This window comes from Oncorhynchus mykiss, chromosome 21 (assembly GCF_013265735.2).
Source record: "Oncorhynchus mykiss isolate Arlee chromosome 21, USDA_OmykA_1.1, whole genome shotgun sequence".
NCBI classification, from domain to species: Eukaryota; Metazoa; Chordata; class Actinopteri; order Salmoniformes; family Salmonidae; genus Oncorhynchus; species Oncorhynchus mykiss.
This window is the reverse complement of record NC_048585.1, coordinates 36,575,800-36,594,622: the sequence shown is the minus strand read 5'-3', so window position 1 is coordinate 36,594,622 and position 18,823 is coordinate 36,575,800. Positions and strand designations below refer to the sequence as shown.

The 18,823-nt window shown below is 41.5% G+C and overlaps 1 protein-coding gene across 2 annotated transcripts in view; it reads right to left on the bottom strand.

Moving 5' to 3' along the window:
* Positions 1-6,582: 6,582 nt before the first annotated feature.
* The window catches only part of si:dkey-183c6.8 (protein O-GlcNAcase), a 64,670-nt gene continuing 52,429 nt past the window's right edge, over positions 6,583-18,823 (bottom strand). For both annotated transcript variants that reach the window (XM_021577638.2, XM_021577637.2), the window contains exon 18: positions 6,583-8,071. In XM_021577638.2, the coding sequence (XP_021433313.1) occupies positions 7,935-8,071 (137 nt within the window). In that variant the 3' untranslated portion in view covers positions 6,583-7,934. The remainder of the gene's footprint in view (positions 8,072-18,823) is intronic.

The window sequence follows — 18,823 nt, the reverse complement described above, 5'->3', positions numbered from 1 at the left end:
GTCCATACAGAAATGGGCCATTCAGAAATAGTTTGTAGAGATCAGTGTGGAAGAACTTGCCTGGCCTGCACAGAGCCCTGACCTCAACCCCATCATACAACTTTGCGATGAATATGAATGCTGACTGCGAGCCAGGCCTAAAAACCCTGCATCAGTGCCCGACCTCACTAATGCTTTTGTGGCTGAAAGGAAGCAAGTCCCAACAGCAATGTAAAGCCTTCCCAGAAGAATGGAGGCTGTTATAGCAGCAAAGGGGGGCAACTCCATATTAATGCCCGTGATTTTAGAATGAGATGTTCGACTAGCAGGTGTACACATACTTTTGGTCAATTTGTGTATCAGTTACTGGCACAACAATCTTAACCACGAAGCTTAGAAGGAATATTTTAAAGGGATAGTGTCACCCACATTTCTAAGCCTTGTCAAATGGTTGAACAAATACAAGGGAGTGAGAAAATAGTACCACCTACTGCTGTTGTGCCCTTGAGCAAGGCCCTTTACCCCTAAATGCCCATGAGCTGCTCCCATCATGTCACTTTAACAGAATCTGTGAAAATGACCAATAAAGAAAGAATGGTAAAATTAAGGCCAGACTATGGTAGCTGTGTATGTAATTTATCTAGTACCAAAGTGGCCGCATGGTTCTAATAGTCTGTGGTGAAGTTTAAGGTCAACTCTAACGTTAGCTAGCTAACAGAATTAGCATCCATCCTTCGCAACTTCACAAGTCCGACTAAAGCTGCCACTGCCTGCCAGAAACCTTTGAATACCAGTACAGTAATGCAAGCTAACTCAATCAATCACCATTCAAGCATGAGATAAGCCTGCATAATTGCTTGGTTAAATTAACCCAGATGGAGAATAAATATAAACTAAGGTAACTTAGCTAGCAGGCTAACAAGTGAAGCGGTGTCAGAGACAGTCCAGAAGAAGTGTCAGACTTAGCTAAGGTAGTTACCATTATAGATACTGACAGTTAGCCAACTAGCTAAAACCGTACATTTAGTTATATTCCGCAACAACACTTCAGTAACCTAGCTAACATTACCACAGCCAGAGATAATACCTCAGAAAACAGTTAGTCCGCTAACGGTCATTAGCTATCTAATATTAGCGACCCATCTAATTATGATAGGACTATCTACTTAACCTGAATGACCATCACATTCGTAATTAGTACTTAACGTTTTCAGTCAGCCAAAAAACCCTGAACACGGATCCCAAACCGGCTGCGCGCATGCGCCATTGTGCATATATTAATTTTGTCCCCCCACACCAAATGCGATCATGACATGCAGGTTAAAATATCAAAACAAAATCTGAACCAATTACATTAATTTGGGGACAGGTTGAAAAGCATTAAAACATTAATGGCAATTTAGCTAGCTAGCTTGCACTTGCTTGCTAATTTGTCATATTTAGCTAGCTTGGTGTTGGTTTGGGTTCCGTGTTAGTCTGTCGAAATAACGTTAGCCATTTTCCACTCGTCAGTCACTGTCGCACTAGAACGTTTGCAAGCATCCTTGTGGACTTCACACTGATGGCGGGATAACTAACCCACTGGCTGGGTCAAATATCCATAACTCAACCTTAATAACCCAGCACCAATAACTCAACCTTGCTGTATTTACAACACACACAACAACAACAAAAACAACCCAACTACTGACCCACTTGACCTGCAACCCAGCAATTGGGTCATCCCAACAACCCAACACTTTTTGTGTGTGTAATTTACATCTCGAAGCCATGCACGCAAGAAGCCTTGACCTGTCTGGCACACGTTTCTCTGTCCTCAGTTTGATTGAAGGACTCAAACTGTATTTTTCCCTTGTAACCAATTGCTTCTAGAAAGAGAATTAACACATGATCAATATGAGCTAGCTGCTAGTTAAAGGGCAAGGAAAATATCTAGCTAATTATTTGAAATAATGAATGTATGAGATCTCAACATTTGAGAATACATGCATTTACTTACCTTATCACTCAAATAGTGTTATGAGTGAGTGCACCAAACATATTTCCAGGGTGTTGATGCATCCTCCCAAAACAGCCTCTTCCAACACCAAAAGTGAAGTTTTGCTTTGATGTCAAATTAACTTATATATTTGCTAGCTACCTACAAACCTTAGCTCTTGTGCTAGCTAACGTGCTACTGAACCGTGTTTAGGCAAGGCATGAGTTAGCTAGCTACCTATCACATGAATTGTACAAAAATATGCTAGCTAAGCCCCAGCAAGTCAGTCAGTGGCGCTGACAGATTGAAACTGGTATCAACTAGATGTTTCAAATTTATCAGGAAGTTAGACACACACCAGACAACTGTGATTGGTGTAGACCCGACCAAATCAGAACCAATTATTGACGTCTATGTATGGTGCAGATTTGGTTCATGCCAGACTTTGGAAGGGCATCACTGGGAGGCTACTATTGTTTACTATCATCTAAACACCCACTCCCTTAATATCAAAATGTAAATGTATGATATCTCACCGGACTCACCCTAGGTTAGGGTCAATTCAAATTCAATTCAGGAACAAAGAGAAATTGTGATGGAATTGACCCTAACCCGTATCTCTCCCAAATAGACTCCCTCAATCCATACCTGTCTCCCTCCTCTGTAGCTAAGTGAAGTCCTCTAATTCAGTTGGTAGAGCATGGTGCTTACATTACCAAGATAGTGAGTTTGATTCCCAGGACCACCCATATGTAAAACGTATGACTGAAAGGCACTTTGGATAAAAGCATCTGCTAAATGGCATCTATTATTATGTTTTCCTGTCCCCTCCCCTCCATCCCTTTAAACTGTATTAGGATATTCCTCCCCATGCCTCGTGTCTTCAGGCTGGTTGTTTTGACTCGCTCATTCTCCCTGGCTCTCCTGCTCCTCTACATGTGGGTGATACACAAGTGGAAGGGATGACTTAAATCGCACAATGTAAAGCATTAAGTTATATTTACATCTACCAGATACAATAATCTACCAGACTAACACTTCAATATTTTTCCCACACAGCCAACACAGAATTTATGTCACTTCGTAGCGTGGTAAAGAGGGGTGGAAGGGATGACTTAAATCACACAATGTAAAGCATTGTTATATTTAAATCTACCAGATACAATCATCTACCAGACTAATTCTTCAATTTTTTCCCCACACAGCCAACACAGAATTTATATCACTTCGTAGCTTTAGAAGACAGACACAGACCGACTGACTCTATCAATCAGCCAGACAGCCAGACACAGTTATAGCCACAGACCGACAGATATAATGTAAATAATGACTTCTTAATCATTTCTTCTTCTTCTTCCAGCTCTCTGCTGAGTCCCCACAGCCCCTCTGGGCTACACCAGATGTTCTTCCAGTTCCACCATGTCCACTCCTACCCCCTCCTCAGACAGCCATGCTGATACCTCCACACACACAAACCTCTCTCCCCTGGACCCAGCCTTGGAGCCAGTCCTAGCTCCTGGCCAAGCGACTGCCCCAGCCCCCCAGGGATGTTTTTCAATGCCTCACAAAGGGCACAAATTGGAAGATGTTTAAAATGTTAAAAGCAGACGTTGAATATTCCTTTAAGAATAGGGAAGTTATTGGTCTTTGGAAGGTGTGTCAATACACTCAGTCACTACAAAGATACAGGCGTCTTTCTTAACTCAGTTGACAGAGAGGAAAGAAACTACTCAGAGATTTCACAATGAGGTCTATGGTGATTTTAAAACAGTTACAGTTTAATGGTTGTGATATGATAAAACTGAGGATGGATCAACAATATTGTAGTTACTCCACAATACTAACCTGAATGACAGAGTGAAAAGAAAGCCTGCACTTAATGAAAAATATTCCAAAACATGCATCCTGTTTGCAACAAGTCACTTACGTAATACTGCTAAAAATGTGGCAAAGAAATCACATTTTGTCCTGAATACAAAGCGTTATGTTTGGGGAAAATCCAACACTACACATCACTGAACACCACTTCATATTTTCAAGCATGGAGGTGGCTGCATCATGTTATGGGTATGCTTGGGACTTGGGAGTCCTTGCCGAAAATGTGCAATAAGGGGTATGAAGAATTTGTGAAGGAACTGTAGATGTGGAAAAAATAAATGACTAAAAAATAAATTTCTTAGAGATATAACCTCATGACATGATGGAAGACAAAAAGGCACAAGGAGAGGAAAAAATATTTTAATTAGTGTCAACACATAAAATATTTTTATAAAATGTTACATTTTAAAACATTGGTATTACTGCAGTAATTTGTAAACACAGACTTCTTTCTACACAGTAACATGATAGTTTAACCCTCACACACCCTGAATGAACAGTCAGGCCGGGATTCAGTCCAAAACTGCGTTGTAGTACGTTTGACATTTAAAGGTAATTTCTCATTGAACCAACCTCTGCAGCTTTTACCGTGAATGTGATCTCTGGGACCATTGCCTTTAAATGGAATTAACACTGGCTATACACATCTAACAACAGACCTCATTACAAAACAACCATTGTTCACTGAAGCAAAGACAAAAGCTCCGTCCCAATGGCCCCCTATTCCCTATATAGTACACTACTTTTGACCATAGTGCACTAAATATGGAATAGGTTGTCATTTGGGACAGAGACAGTGATACAAGGACAATGAATAGTAAGCGCTGCTGTTCTAGAAAAGTAGTCACACAGATAGGAGACGAATGGTTAGGAAGTGATCGAGAGAAAAAAAACCTGACATGTTTGTAGTGTTCTCAAGCACTCACCTAGCCAAAGATTTTGATAACTAAATCCCTTCCATCTGTGACCTAACTCTATAAATAAAGTGTATTATTCTCATTAAATTGAATAAAGGTAAAAGACATAGACCGATGACAGTCTTCTCAACCAAGGCCGGATTCAATCCGAAACTTGTTGCAGCGTGGTTGTTGTTTAAAAGTAATTTCCATGTTGCAGCTTTTTCCTCAAGTTAGTAGTACTATTAAAAAAAAGTCAAGTAGAACAAAAACACACAAGAAAGTAATAAAGCTACATATACAGTGCCTTGCGAAGGTATTCGGCCCCCTTGAACTTTGCGACCTTTTGCCACATTTCAGGCGTCAAACATAAAGATATAAAACTGTATTTTTTTGTGAAGAATCAACAACAAGTGGGACACAATCATGAAGTGGAACGACATTTATTGGATATTTCAAACTTTTTTAACAAATCAAAAACTGAAAAATTGGGCGTGCAAAATTATTCAGCCCCTTTACTTTCAGTGCAGCAAACTCTCTCCAGAAGTTCAGTGAGGATCTCTGAATGATCCAATGTTGACCTAAATGACTAATGATGATAAATACAATCCACCTGTGTGTAATCAAGTCTCCGTATAAATGCACCTGCACTGTGATAGTCTCAGAGGTCCGTTAAAAGCGCAGAGAGCATCATGAAGAACAAGGAACACACCAGGCAGGTCCGAGATACTGTTGTGAAGAAGTTTAAAGCCGGATTTGGATACAAAAAGATTTCCCAAGCTTTAAACATCCCAAGGAGCACTGTGCAAGCGATAATATTGAAATGGAAGGAGTATCAGACCACTGCAAATCTACCAAGACCTGGCCGTCCCTCTAAACTTTCAGCTCATACAAGGAGAAGACTGATCAGAGATGCAGCCAAGAGGCCCATGATCACTCTGGATGAACTGCAGAGATCTACAGCTGAGGTGGGAGACTCTGTCCATAGGACAACAATCAGTTGTATATTGCACAAATCTGGCCTTTATGGAAGAGTGGCAAGAAGAAAGCCATTTCTTAAAGATATCCATAAAAAGTGTTGTTTAAAGTTTGCCACAAGCCACCTGGGAGACACACCAAACATGTGGAAGAAGGTGCTCTGGTCAGATGAAACCAAAATTGAACTTTTTGGCAACAATGCAAAACGTTATGTTTGGCGTAAAAGCAACACAGCTGAACACACCATCCCCACTGTCAAACATGGTGGTGGCAGCATCATGGTTTGGGCCTGCTTTTCTTCAGCAGGGACAGGGAAGATGGTTAAAATTGATGGGAAGATGGATGGAGCCAAATACAGGACCATTCTGGAAGAAAACCTGATGGAGTCTGCAAAAGACCTGAGACTGGGACGGAGATTTGTCTTCCAACAAGACAATGATCCAAAACATAAAGCAAAATCTACAATGGAATGGTTCAAAAATAAACATATCCAGGTGTTAGAATGGCCAAGTCAAAGTCCAGACCTGAATCCAATCGAGAATCTGTGGAAAGAACTGAAAACTGCTGTTCACAAATGCTCTCCATCCAACCTCACTGAGCTCGAGCTGTTTTGCAAGGAGGAATGGGAAAAAATGTCAGTCTCTCAATGTGCAAAACTGATAGAGACATACCCCAAGCGACTTACAGCTGTAATCGCAGCAAAAGGTGGCGCTACAAAGTATTAACTTAAGGGGCTGAATAATTTTGCACGCCCAATTTTTCAGTTTTTGATTTGTTAAAAAAGTTTGAAATATCCAATAAATGTCATTCCACTTCATGATTGTGCCCCACTTGTTGTTGATTCTTCACAAAAAAATACAGTTTTATATCTTTATGTTTGAAGCCTGAAATGTGGCAAAAGGTCGCAAAGTTCAAGGGGGCCGAATACTTTCGCAAGGCACTGTATGATCAGTTCCAGGGTCCGTGCTAATCCCTTGAATGCGATCTCCGCAAACGTGGGGATATTGCCTTTAAAAGCTGCATTGTCTACAAGCAGGATCAGATTGAATCCCAGCCCAAGTCTCCTCAATAGAAAAGGACATTCTTGGTTTCTAGTGAAGACATGTCTCAGGTATAAAACGTTTAAAGGATGCGTTGTTGTTCTTGTGCTTCTAGAAAATAGAAATAAAAGGACGTGATGAATGATGCTATATGTCCTACGCTGAGTAAGATTTATCAGTGTGTATGTTTGCGTGTGTGCCATCTGATGCACATATTGGTTTTGTGCCTGTCTTCATCATCCACATAACCCTCAGCCTTGTGTGTGTTCATATCTGTGTTCGCATATGTGTTTGTGTGTTCGTGTGAATGTTTGCCCTCTGTCTTTTCATGTGTTTTCGTGTGTGTAAAGACAGCACTGTGTAATCCATTACCCTGTATCACCTGTGTGTGATTAAGCTTACAGTAGTTATATTGTTTCTTTTGCACTCCACAGTGTTTATATGAGTATATGTGTGTTTTTGAGCATGTGCTGGGTGTGTGTGTGCGTGCATGCATGCAAATGAATGGGTGAGCGCGTGCATGTATGGGTGTGTATTGGGGTGTAACGGTGGCAGTACAGGGACCTTGGGTCGTACTGTGAACTTTAATGAATACATTTTTTAAATATATGCTATGACTATGCTGCGATGTATGCCTCTAGTAATTCTGTACTGAAAAAAAAAACAATTTCTGGCTATTCCCTTAAAACAACGACAGCCTATGCGCACTTTGTAATCAAAATTGTGATCTTAATTGGTGCACTTAAAAACTGTCATTTTGTGAGGCGCAGCCGGGAACTAGTTCTGTACAATGGCGGGTGGTGAGGTCGACAAATTAATTTGCCAATTCACACTCTGTTATGCTTACCACAGATGAATGGACCTCCAGGTATACAGAGCTACTTAACAGTGACAGCCCATCACATTACCTCGGAGTGGGAGATGAGAAGTACTGTGCTACAGACATGCTCTCTTTATGAGAGTCACACAAGTGAACATCTTTTTCTCTTTGTAAGAAAAAGATTATTAGCATAGACCTATACAATGTCTGAGCCATTTTTACACATTGATTTCACACGCATATTGCACTTTATTTTAAATTTACTTTTGATGAGTAATCATGTGCATAACGAACCGTGGGTTTGGTAAACCATTACACCTCTTGTGTGTACATTTCTGTGTGTGTGTGTGTGTGTGTGTGTGTGTTCAGAGCAGCCTGCCCAGTACCACTCCCTCTCTGTGTCGTGCCTCTCCTCTGATGATCTCCAGGAAGCCTAGTTTAGTCAGGAAGTCCAGCCTCATGCGATCTGTAGGCTGCATCTCACAGAACACACCATGAGAACCTGTAACACACACACACACACACACACACACACACACACACCACACGTGCACACACACACAGAGAGAGACAAAGAGTGAATAAGATGATCGTTGATAGAAATATGAGAGCGAGCAGAGAAGAGAAAAGTAGAACATGTGTCAAACTCATTCCATGAAGGAAAACAAAAAATCTCAGCCATCCGTGGAATGAGTTTGACACCCCTGAACTAGAACAACCATAACGACAAAGGTTACCTCCCAAATGGCACCATATTCCATACATAGTGCACCTACTTTTAACCAGTGTGCTTACATTTGTCCTGTTTCACACATTGTACGAGTGTGTAACCTGTACAAGTCTGTAGTGTGAAATGGAAATCTGAAATGGAAATCTGCCAGGAATCAGCCATTATTGACGCCGACCCTGGAGCAATTAGGGTTATGTGCCTTGCTCAAGGGCAGATCTATATATTTTTCACCTAGTCTGCTCTGGGATTCAAAGTAGCAATCTTACGGTTACTGTCCAACGGTCTAACCACTAGGCTACACTCTAGGTTTTTCGGTTTGTCCCCATAGGGGAACCTTTTTTGGTGCTAGGTAGAACCTTTTGAAGAGTTCTTCCAGAACCCTCTATAAAACGATTCTACCAGGAACCATTTTATCATCTTACGTTTCTTCCTAGAACCTTCTATGAAGGGTTCTACATACGACAGTGAACTATAGTATAAATATAGTAGTAAAATAAAACTGTAGTATATACTATAGTAATTAATGTAGTGTTTTTGCAGATTGTAGTATACTGTAGTATTTACTATAGTATTTTTGATGTATTATCTCTGACATAGAAGTGAAGGCTTTCTACTTGAGGAAACCTACTGGAGAAATACTAAAAAAGAGCTTATTTCCATAACTTGTAGGTAGGTAGGACTGGGGTCAATGCAGATAGTCCGGGTAGCTATTTGGTTAACTATTTAACTAAATATTTATCAGACTTATGGCTTGGGGGTAGAAGCTGTTGGGTCCTGTTGGTTCCTGACTTGGTGCATCGGTAACGCTTACCATGCAGTAACAGAGAAAACAGTCTATGACTGCAGTCGGTCAATTTTTAAGCCCTTATATTTTTATCTGTTTAACACTTTTTTGGTTACTATATGATTCCATATGTGTTATTTCATAGTTATATGTCTTCACTAATATTCTACATTTCTACAATGTAGAAAATAGTACAAATAAAGAAAAACTCTTGAATGAGTAGGTGTGTCCAAACGTTTGACTGGTACTGTAGGTCAGATTAAAAATCTATTTAATCCAATTTGAATTCAGGTTTTAACAAAACAAAATGTGTAATAAGTTTTTATTTTTTTAATTTCACCTTTATTTAACCAGGTAGGCTAGTTGAGAACAATTTCTCATTTGCAACTGCGACCTGGCCAAGATAAAGCGTAGTAATTCGACACATACAACAACATAGAATGATGGATGATGAGGATGGAATAAACAAAACATACAGTCAATAATACAGTAGAACAAAAGAAAACAACAAGTCTATGTGCAAATGAGGTAAGTTGAGGAAATAAATAGGCCATGGTGGCGAAGTAGTTACAATATAGCAATTAAACACTGGAATGGTAGATTGGCAGAAGATGAATGTGCAGGTAGAGATACTGGGGTGCAAAGGAGCAAAATAAATAAATACCAGTATGGGGATGAGGTAGGTAGATAGATAGACAGTTTACAGATAGGCTATGTACCGGTGCAGGTGCAGTGATCTGTAAGCTGGTCTGACAGCTGGTGCTTAAAGCTAGTGAGGGAGATGTGAGTCTCCAGCTTCAGAGATTTTTGTAATTCGTTCCAGTCACGGGGAGCAGAGAACTGGAAGGAAAGACGACCAAATTAGGAATTGGCTTTGGGGGTGACCAGTGAGATATACCTGCTGGAGCGTGTCGTGGAAATTTCCTCTATTTACCAAATCATGGGAGAAAACCACAACACATGTCAGAGTTAGTTATCAAAGTCCATCTTTAATTATATGAGCTCTATCACAACCCTGTGACTCTCAGATCAATTCAGTGTCTATCAATGAATTCTCTGAGAGCCCCCTTACACATTGCAGCTGAGATCCTTTAATAGCAAAAAACACACATAGACAGCATAGACATAATAAATCGTTCAGCTTTGTCTCCTTACTCAAACCCAGAACCATAAACCAATCCTCCATATCAACAGGCATATATATCAAATTGTCATTTAGATACAACCAATTCTAAATACAACCAATCCTGGACAAGCTCACGGGGAGCATAGAATGATTCTAGACACTGCCATCCTCCTCTCCCCGATGGGAAAAGTAGGGAGTGACTGGCACACAGACACAGTGGAGCAAAATATATGTTTACACATGATGACACCTTGACCTCTCCCCGGACCATGCAACTTAGTCTTGACATAGAACAGATAACTGCCAATGGCCACCACTATAGTACAACAAAATACATTCTTATGAGAAATAACTCATAAGCATATGATGAATATAAAACATCTTATCTATGTTACCAACCAATTCTGATTATTCCCCAACAAGCGTGTGCTACGAGTGGGTGCTGCTATGGTGACCAGTGAGCTGAGATAAGGCGGGGCTTTACCTAGCAGAGACTTGTAGATAACTTAAGGGGGCTGAATAATTTTGCACGCCCAATTTTTCAGTTTTTGATTTGTTAAAAAAGTTTGAAATATCCAATAAATGTTGTTCCACTTCATGATTGTGTCCGACTTGTTGTTGATTCTTCACAAAAAAAAATACAATTTTATATCTTTATGTTTGAAGCCTGAAATGTGGCAAAAGTTCGCAAAGTTCAAGGGGGCCGAATACTTTCGCATGGCACTGTAGGTCTGTAGCAGTTTGGGTCTAGAGTGTCACCCCCTTTGAAGAGGGGATGACCGCGGCAGCTTTCCAATATTTGGGAATCTCAGACGATACGAAAGAGCGGTTGAACAGGCTAGTAATAGGAGTTGCAACAATTGACAGATAATTTTAGAAAGAGAGGGTCCAGATTGTCTAGCCCGGCTGATTTGTTGGGGTCCAGATTTTGCAGCTCTTTCAGAACATCAGCTATCTGGATTTGGGTGGGGGTTTTGGCGGGTTGCTGTGGAGGGTGCCAGGCAGTTGACCGGGGTAGGGGTAGCCATGTGGAAAGCATTGCCAGCCGTAGAGAAATGCTTATTGAAATTCTCAATTATAGTGGATTTATCGTGGTGACAGTGTTTCCTAGCCTCAGAGCAGTGGGCAGCTAGGAGTAGGTGCTCTTAGTCTCCATGGACTTTAGTGTCCCAGAACTATTTTGAGTTAGTACTACAGGATGCAAATTTCTGTTTTAAAAATCTTGCCTTAGCTTTTCTAACTGCCTGTGTATATTTGTTCCTAACTTCCCTGAAAAGTTGCATATCACGGGGGCTACTCGATGCTAATGCAGAACGCCACAGCATGTTTTTGTACTGGTCAAGGGCAGACAGGTCTGGCGTGAACCAAGGACTATATCAATTCCTAGGACTACATTTGTTGAGAGGGGTATGCTTATTTAATAACCTCTAGTGACACCCCATCCCGTGAACGGGACCGTTATCATCATCTGACACTAATTAGCATAACGGAGGTTAGAAACGGAAATCAGAAAAGCAATCAAATTAAATCGTTTACCTATGATGAACTTTAGATGTTTTCACTCACGAGACTCCCAGGTAGACAGCCAAAGTACATTTTTTCCCAAAATATTATTTTTGTAGGCAAAATAGCTCCGTTTGTTCTTCACGTTTGGCTGAGAAATCACCCGGAAATTGTGGTCACCACAACGCAGAAAAATATTCAAAATTAGCTCCATAATATCGACAGAAACATGGCAAACGTTGTTTAGAATCCATCCTCAAGGTGTTTTTCTAATATCTATTCGATAATATCGGGAAAATTCATTTTTCACTCGGACCGATTGGAGTAATGGCTACCTCTGTATTTTATGCGAGAATCTCTCTCGGAGCAACCATGTGACCACTTACGCAATGTGGCTGCCTACAGCTATTCTTCAACAGAAATGCGTAAAACTACGTCACAATGCTATAGACACCTTGGGGAATACGTAGAAAGCGTAAGCTCGTTGATGGTACATTCACAGCTGAATAGGGAGTCATTGGAACGCAGCACTTTCAAAACCTGGGGCACTTCCGGATTGGATTTTTCTCAGGCTTTCGCCAGCAACATCAGTTCTGTTATACTCACAGACAATATCTTTACAGTTTTGGAAACGTTAGAGTGTTTTCTATCCAAAGTTGTCAATTACATGCATATTCTAGCATCTTTTCCTGACAAAATATCCCGTTTCAAACGGGAATGTTTTTTTTCTCCCAAAAATGAAAATACTGCCCCCTAACACCAACAGGTTAAGAGGTGAGGAAGGCACTTTTAAAGAATAGCCAGGCATCATCTACTGACGGGATGAGGTCAATGTCATTCCAGGATACCCCGGCCACGTCGATTAGAAAGGTCTGCTCGCAGAAGTGTTGCAGGGAGTGTTTGACAGTGATGAGGGGTGGTCGTTTGGTTGCAGACCCATTACGGATGCTGGCAATGAGGCAGTGATCGCTGAGATCTTGATTGAAAACAGCAGAGGTGTATTTGGAGGGCGAATTAGTTAGGATGACATCTATGAGGGTGCCCGTGTTTACTGATTTGGGGTTGTACCTGGTAGGTTAATTGATCATTTGTGTGAGATTGAGGGCATCAAGCTCATGTTTGTAGGATGGCCGGGGTGTTAAGCATGTCCCAGTTTAGGTCACCTAGTAGCACGAGCTCAGAAGATAGATGGGGGGCAATCAGTTCACATATGGTACCGAGGGCATAGCTGGGGGCAGAGGGAGGTCTATAGCAAGCGGCAACAGTGAGAGACTTGTTTCTGGAAAGGTGAAATTTTAGGGGTAGAAGCTCAAATTGTTTGGGTACAGACTTAGATAGTAATACAGAACCCTGCAGGGTATCTTTGCAGTAGATCTCAACACGCCCCCTTTGGCAGTTCTATCTTGGCGGAAAATGTTTTCAGGGTTTTTGGTGGTTTTCCTAAGCCATGATTCAGACATGGCTAAGACATATGGGTTGGCAGAGTGTGCTAAAGCAATGAGTAAAACAAACTTAGGGAGTAGGCTTCTAATGTTAACATGCATGAAACCAAGGTTTTTACGTTTACAGAAGTCAACAAATGAGAGCACCTGGGGGGTGGGAGTGGAGCTAGGCACTGCAGGACCTGGATTAACGTCCACGTCACCAGAGGAACAGAGGAGAAGTAGGATAAGGGTAAAGACTATACGAACTGGCTGTCTAGCACATTCAGAACAGAGAGTAAAAGGAGCAGGTTTCTGGGCATGATAGCATAGATTCAAGGCATAGTGTACAGACAAAGGTAAGGTGAGTACATTGGAGGTAAACCTAGGCATTGAATAATGAAGAGAGAGATATAGTCTCTAGAGATGTTTAAACCAGATGATGTCATCGCATATGTTGGAGGTGGAACAACATGGTTGGTTAAGGCATATTGAGCAGGGCTAGAGGCTCTACAGTGAAATAAGACAGTAATCACTAACCATGACAGTAATGGACAAGGCATATTGATATTAGAGAGGCATGCGCAGCCATGTGAACATATGGGTCCAGTGAGTGGTTGGGCTGGCTGGGGTCATGGCGATTCAGACAGTTAGTAGGCCGGGTTAGCAAGCAAGCAGTTAGCATGGGCTAGCAGTTAGTAGACCAGGGAAAGTTAAGGAGTATGAATACTTTCTGAAGTCACTGTACCTAAAAGTAGGCAGATAGTAAAGTTAAAACACTTGAGAGCTTTCAACAAAAAAACAGAAAATAATATTTTAAATGTGATCCATGTCCTAGGACACAGAGGGGTTAAAATATCAAAGTTAAAGTCCATCCAGTGAAGATAGGAGAACTAGCTAGCATCCGTCAATGAGAGGGCCAAGCATTCCATGGAATTTAACAGGTGGAAGAAACAACTGGAGAGGTCCATTTGTGCCGAGCTGTAACTTTTAGGACTGCTGGCAGCCGGTGATGAAGTGGTAAGACGCTGCTGGTAGAGTAGCTAGCTAGCTAACATTAGCTAGCTGTACAGACAAGCTTGACTAGCAAATCCAGTGAACCACAAAATTAAAAGAATAGCGAGCGAAAAGGAGCTGGCTACACTCATACTACCCCTGACTATTAAACAAAAGCTAATTGAACAATAAACTTCAGTGTCTCAACACTCTTAGTGAACTCGTTGTTCCACAAGATCACCTCAACCCAACCTACATGTACCCTGCCAATATCCTTGCAGCCACACTACACGTGGATGCAGACAGTCCTGTACGGGGACGCGGGCAGTTCCAGAACACGGACATGAGCATTGCCACACATAATAAACTACACCAAGTCTTTACAGGGTGTTACATTCATCCCTCACTAGGAAAACCTGATGTCTGGGAAGTTATACATAAGATTAAGCATCACAATGAATTAAAACGCATAACACAGTTTACAACACACCTTGAGCTATAAGCTCACTTAACACTATGCAACAGTAAAGCACAGGCATATAAAAACACCCTCAAACCAAAAAAACTCTCAGAAATATGAGATGTGTGGTGCAAGAAAACACTCTGTAATGAGGTGAAATTTGCAGCAAGAGAGACTCCTCTGTGTATGACTGATAGCTGAGTGTATTAAGGCATTCTTAGCTGGTCATAAGTGAGTCTAACCATTGGTTTAGTCTCTCTCTTCTCTGAGGGAACTGGGACTAAAAACTAATCTGAACTGGGGCCAAGGGATTGCAAGATTTCTGAACTGGGGCCAGGGACTACTGACTCGTCAGAGCTAGGGCTTGGGGTTAGTGACTCCTCTAAACTAGGGCTTGATTACAAGAGACTGTTGCACACTAGGGCCATTTAATTATCCTCCAGAGGTCACTTCACTTTCATCTTCAGAGGGGCACTCCGGTTCAACTTGCTGAGAGGGAAGGACTTGTGTACTGGCATTGCTCCAGGGAAAATCCAACACTGGAGCTTCAGAGGATCCCATTTCCTCGTCCGAGCTTCCTTCATCTTCATTTATTCCTTCACCTTCATCCTCTCCAATAGCGAGGCCCAGAACTGCCTCCTCATCTTCATCAAATGCCAGGGCAGAAACTGAGACATGCGATTTATGCTGTTGATGACATATCTCCATCCTCTATTTATGTTCTATGGTCTCACCACTCAGCAGGCTAATGGAAAGCAAGTGGTCTCGGTGGAGCGTCCTCATAGGTCCTCCTCTCTTGGGATGTACTTGATATGTGAGTAGCCACTGCACTATCACGAGGTTCAGACTTCAACCTGTTGGCAATTTTGTGCTTTCCTGGGAGTCTCAAGTTCTGTACAAGGACACAACCACCAGGTTGTAGCTCTTGACGTCTCACCCTCTTGTCGTACCTTGTTTTGTTCATCTTGTTCCTGCTTGAAGCTGCCATGGAGGCTAGTTGATAGGCCTCCTTTAGCTGTTCCCTTCATTTGGAGGTGTTCCCTTCATTTGGAGGTGTTCTTCAGATAGTCTTGGTCAGAGCTGCCATCCGGGGTGACTCCTAAGCACAGATTAATGGGCAGTCTAGCCTCCCTCCCGAACATCTGGTAGTAAGGGGAGAATCCAGTAGTAATTTTGGGTGCAGTTGTAGGCATGGACTAGGTACACCAACTGCTGAATCCATGTGGACTTTTGTTTGGATCCAAGAGTTCCTATTGGTGGGCCTCCCGGGTGGCGCAGTGGTTAAGGCCGCACCAGAATCTCTGGTGGCACAGCTGGCGCTGTCCTGCAGCGCGAACCCAGAGACTCTGCCAATAACCCAAGCTCTGTCGTAACCGGCTGCGACCGGGAGGTCCGTGGGGCGACGCACAATTGGCCTAGCCTCGTCTGGGTTAGGGAGGGTTTGGCCGGTAGGGATATCCTTGTCTCATCGCGCACCAGCGACACCTGTGGCGGGCCGGGCGCAGCACGCGCTAACCAAGGTTGCCAGGTGCACAGTGTTTCCTCCGACACATTGGTGCGGCTGGCTTCCGGGTTGGATGCGCGCTGTGTTAAGAAGCAGTGCTGTTTGGTTGGGTTGTGCATCGGAGGACGCATTACTTTCAACCTTCGTCTCTCCCGAGCCCGTACGGGAGTTGTAGCGATGAGACAAGATAGTAGCTACTAAAACAATTGGATACCACGAAATTGGGGAGAAAAAGAGGTAACATTCAACAACAACAAAAAATATATATAATTTTTTTTTAAAATTGTTCCTATAGAGCAGTGCGCGATTGAATCTCTCTGGCTGCGGGTTTTCTTGAGGATGGTATGGCGATGTGAATGACTTCTTCATCCCAGCCAGCTGAAGGACCTCCCGGATGAGTCTACTTTCAAAGTCCCTGATCAGAGTTGATGCAGGAATTCAGGCCATAATGGACATTTAACAAAGCACCTTGGCCACAGGGCTGGCTTTCTGGTCTTTAGTGGGCATAGGGAGTGAAGTGATCTGTCATTAGAGTGATGTTACTAATGTTCTTCATGTCATTCTTCAGAGAGAGGAAGTCTATACACTCCAACTCTAGTGGGGCACATTGGTCATTTCCTGTTTTCACAGCTCCCATGACATGAGATATCACAGGATCACTCTGCTCGGCTCTCTCAAGCTCTGCAACATCCAGTTGAGGCAGGTAAGGACTATGAGGTTCACGTAGGCATTAGGCAATGCTTCTGGGGTGACTCCTAACATCACGGCTGCACAGTTTTGGATGTCAGACGGTGTCACCTCCATAGCAATGGTCCGACAGTTGGCTTTGACACCAAGACCTGAAACTTCAATCCAGTCATCCTCTTGATTGCTGCAGGGGTGCGGTCTTCTAGACAGTGCATCTGCATCAATGTTGACTCAACCAGGATAGTACTCGAGCTTGAAATAGTTGACCAAAGCCACCAGCCATTTTTGTTATCTAGGCCGTCATTGAAAATAAGAATTTGTTCTTAACTGACTTGCCTGGTTAGATAAAAGGTACAATAAATAAAATTAAAAAAACGTATTGAGGCTACAAAATTCTCAACAGTTGCACTTGGTTATATTCTCCTAAAAGAAGAATAGTACCTTTAGGGACAACTCTAACAACAATTTGGTACTCCTCAGGAGTGAATTTAACATTGTGTGTTCTCATAAATTCTTGATAATCATATAGTTGGCCATCATTATTCAATAATTGTTTAACCCAAATAATGTTGTCAAATGTTGTCTTTATTATTCCATATTGTATACCTATGTGGGGAAAAATTGTGTTTGTACATGAGGTTCCAAGTTAGAAGTACTTGTTAATGAAACTTAGGAAGATTAATAGGGATTTTACCCATATTAAAGTTGCATTTGAGTAATAATTCTAGACCACCAATCTGGTGGAATATTGGAATATTAAATTAGGGATTATATTCCAAATGCAATCCTTATTTCTTAAATAGTTCTGTATCCAATTGATCTTAAATATTATATTAGAGGTTTTAAAATCCAGAGCATTCAACCCTCCCTCACTTTGGGTGCTACATATTACTGCTTTTCAGAAATAATGAGGTTTATTCCTCCATATGAAGTTAAATAATTGAGTATCAACCATTTTAGTTACTGACAGAGGAACATCCAAGGCAAGGGAGGTATAAACTCATCTGGACAGACCTTCAGATTGTGATAAAAGTGCACGTCCAGATAAAGAAAGATCTCTTAACCTTTCTGATCTCCCCATCCCGGATCCGGGATTGTCAATACAGACTCAAGCTCATTACCATAACGCAACGTTAACTATTCATGAAAATCGCAAATGAAATGAAATAAATATGCTAGCTCTCAAGCTTAGCCTTTTGTTAACAACACTGTCATCTCAGATTTTCAAAATATGCTTCTCAACCATTGCAAAACAAGCATTTGTGTAAGAGTATTGATGGCTAACGTAGCATTTAGCATTAGCATTCAGCTGGCAACATTTACACAAAAAAACAGAAAAGCATTCAAATAAAATAATTTACCTTTGAAGAACTTCAGATGTTTTCAATGAGGAGACTCTCAGATAGCAAATGTTCAGTTTTTCCTGAAAGATTATTTGTTTAGGACAAATCGCTCCGTTTTCTGCGTCACGTTTAGCTATGAAAAAACCCCTGTATCCAGGATTGTGTAAATCTATCAGCAAGCTCATTAGCATAACACAACGTTAACTATTTATGAAAATCGCAAATGAAATGAAATAAATATGCCATCTCTCAAGCTTAGCCTTTTGTAAACAACACTGTCATCTCAGATTTTCAAAATATGCTTCTCAACCATAGGAAAACAATCATTTGTGTAAAAGTAGCTAGCTAGCGTTAGCATTTAGCATTAGCATTTAGCGTTAGCATTAGCGTTAGCATCCAGCACGCAACATTAACAAAAACATAAAAGCCTTCAAATAAAATCATTTACCTTTGAAGAACTTCTGATGTTTTCAATTAGGATACTCTCAGTTAGATAGCAGATGCTCAGTTTTTCCAAAAAGATTCCTTGTGTATTAGAAATAGCTCCGTTTTATACATCACATTTGGCTACCAAAAAAAATCCGAAAATTCAGTCCTCAAAACGCGAACTTTTTTCCAAATTAACTCCATAATATCGACTGAAAACATGGCAAACGTTGTTTAGAATCAATCATCAAGGTGTTTTTCACATTTCTCTTCA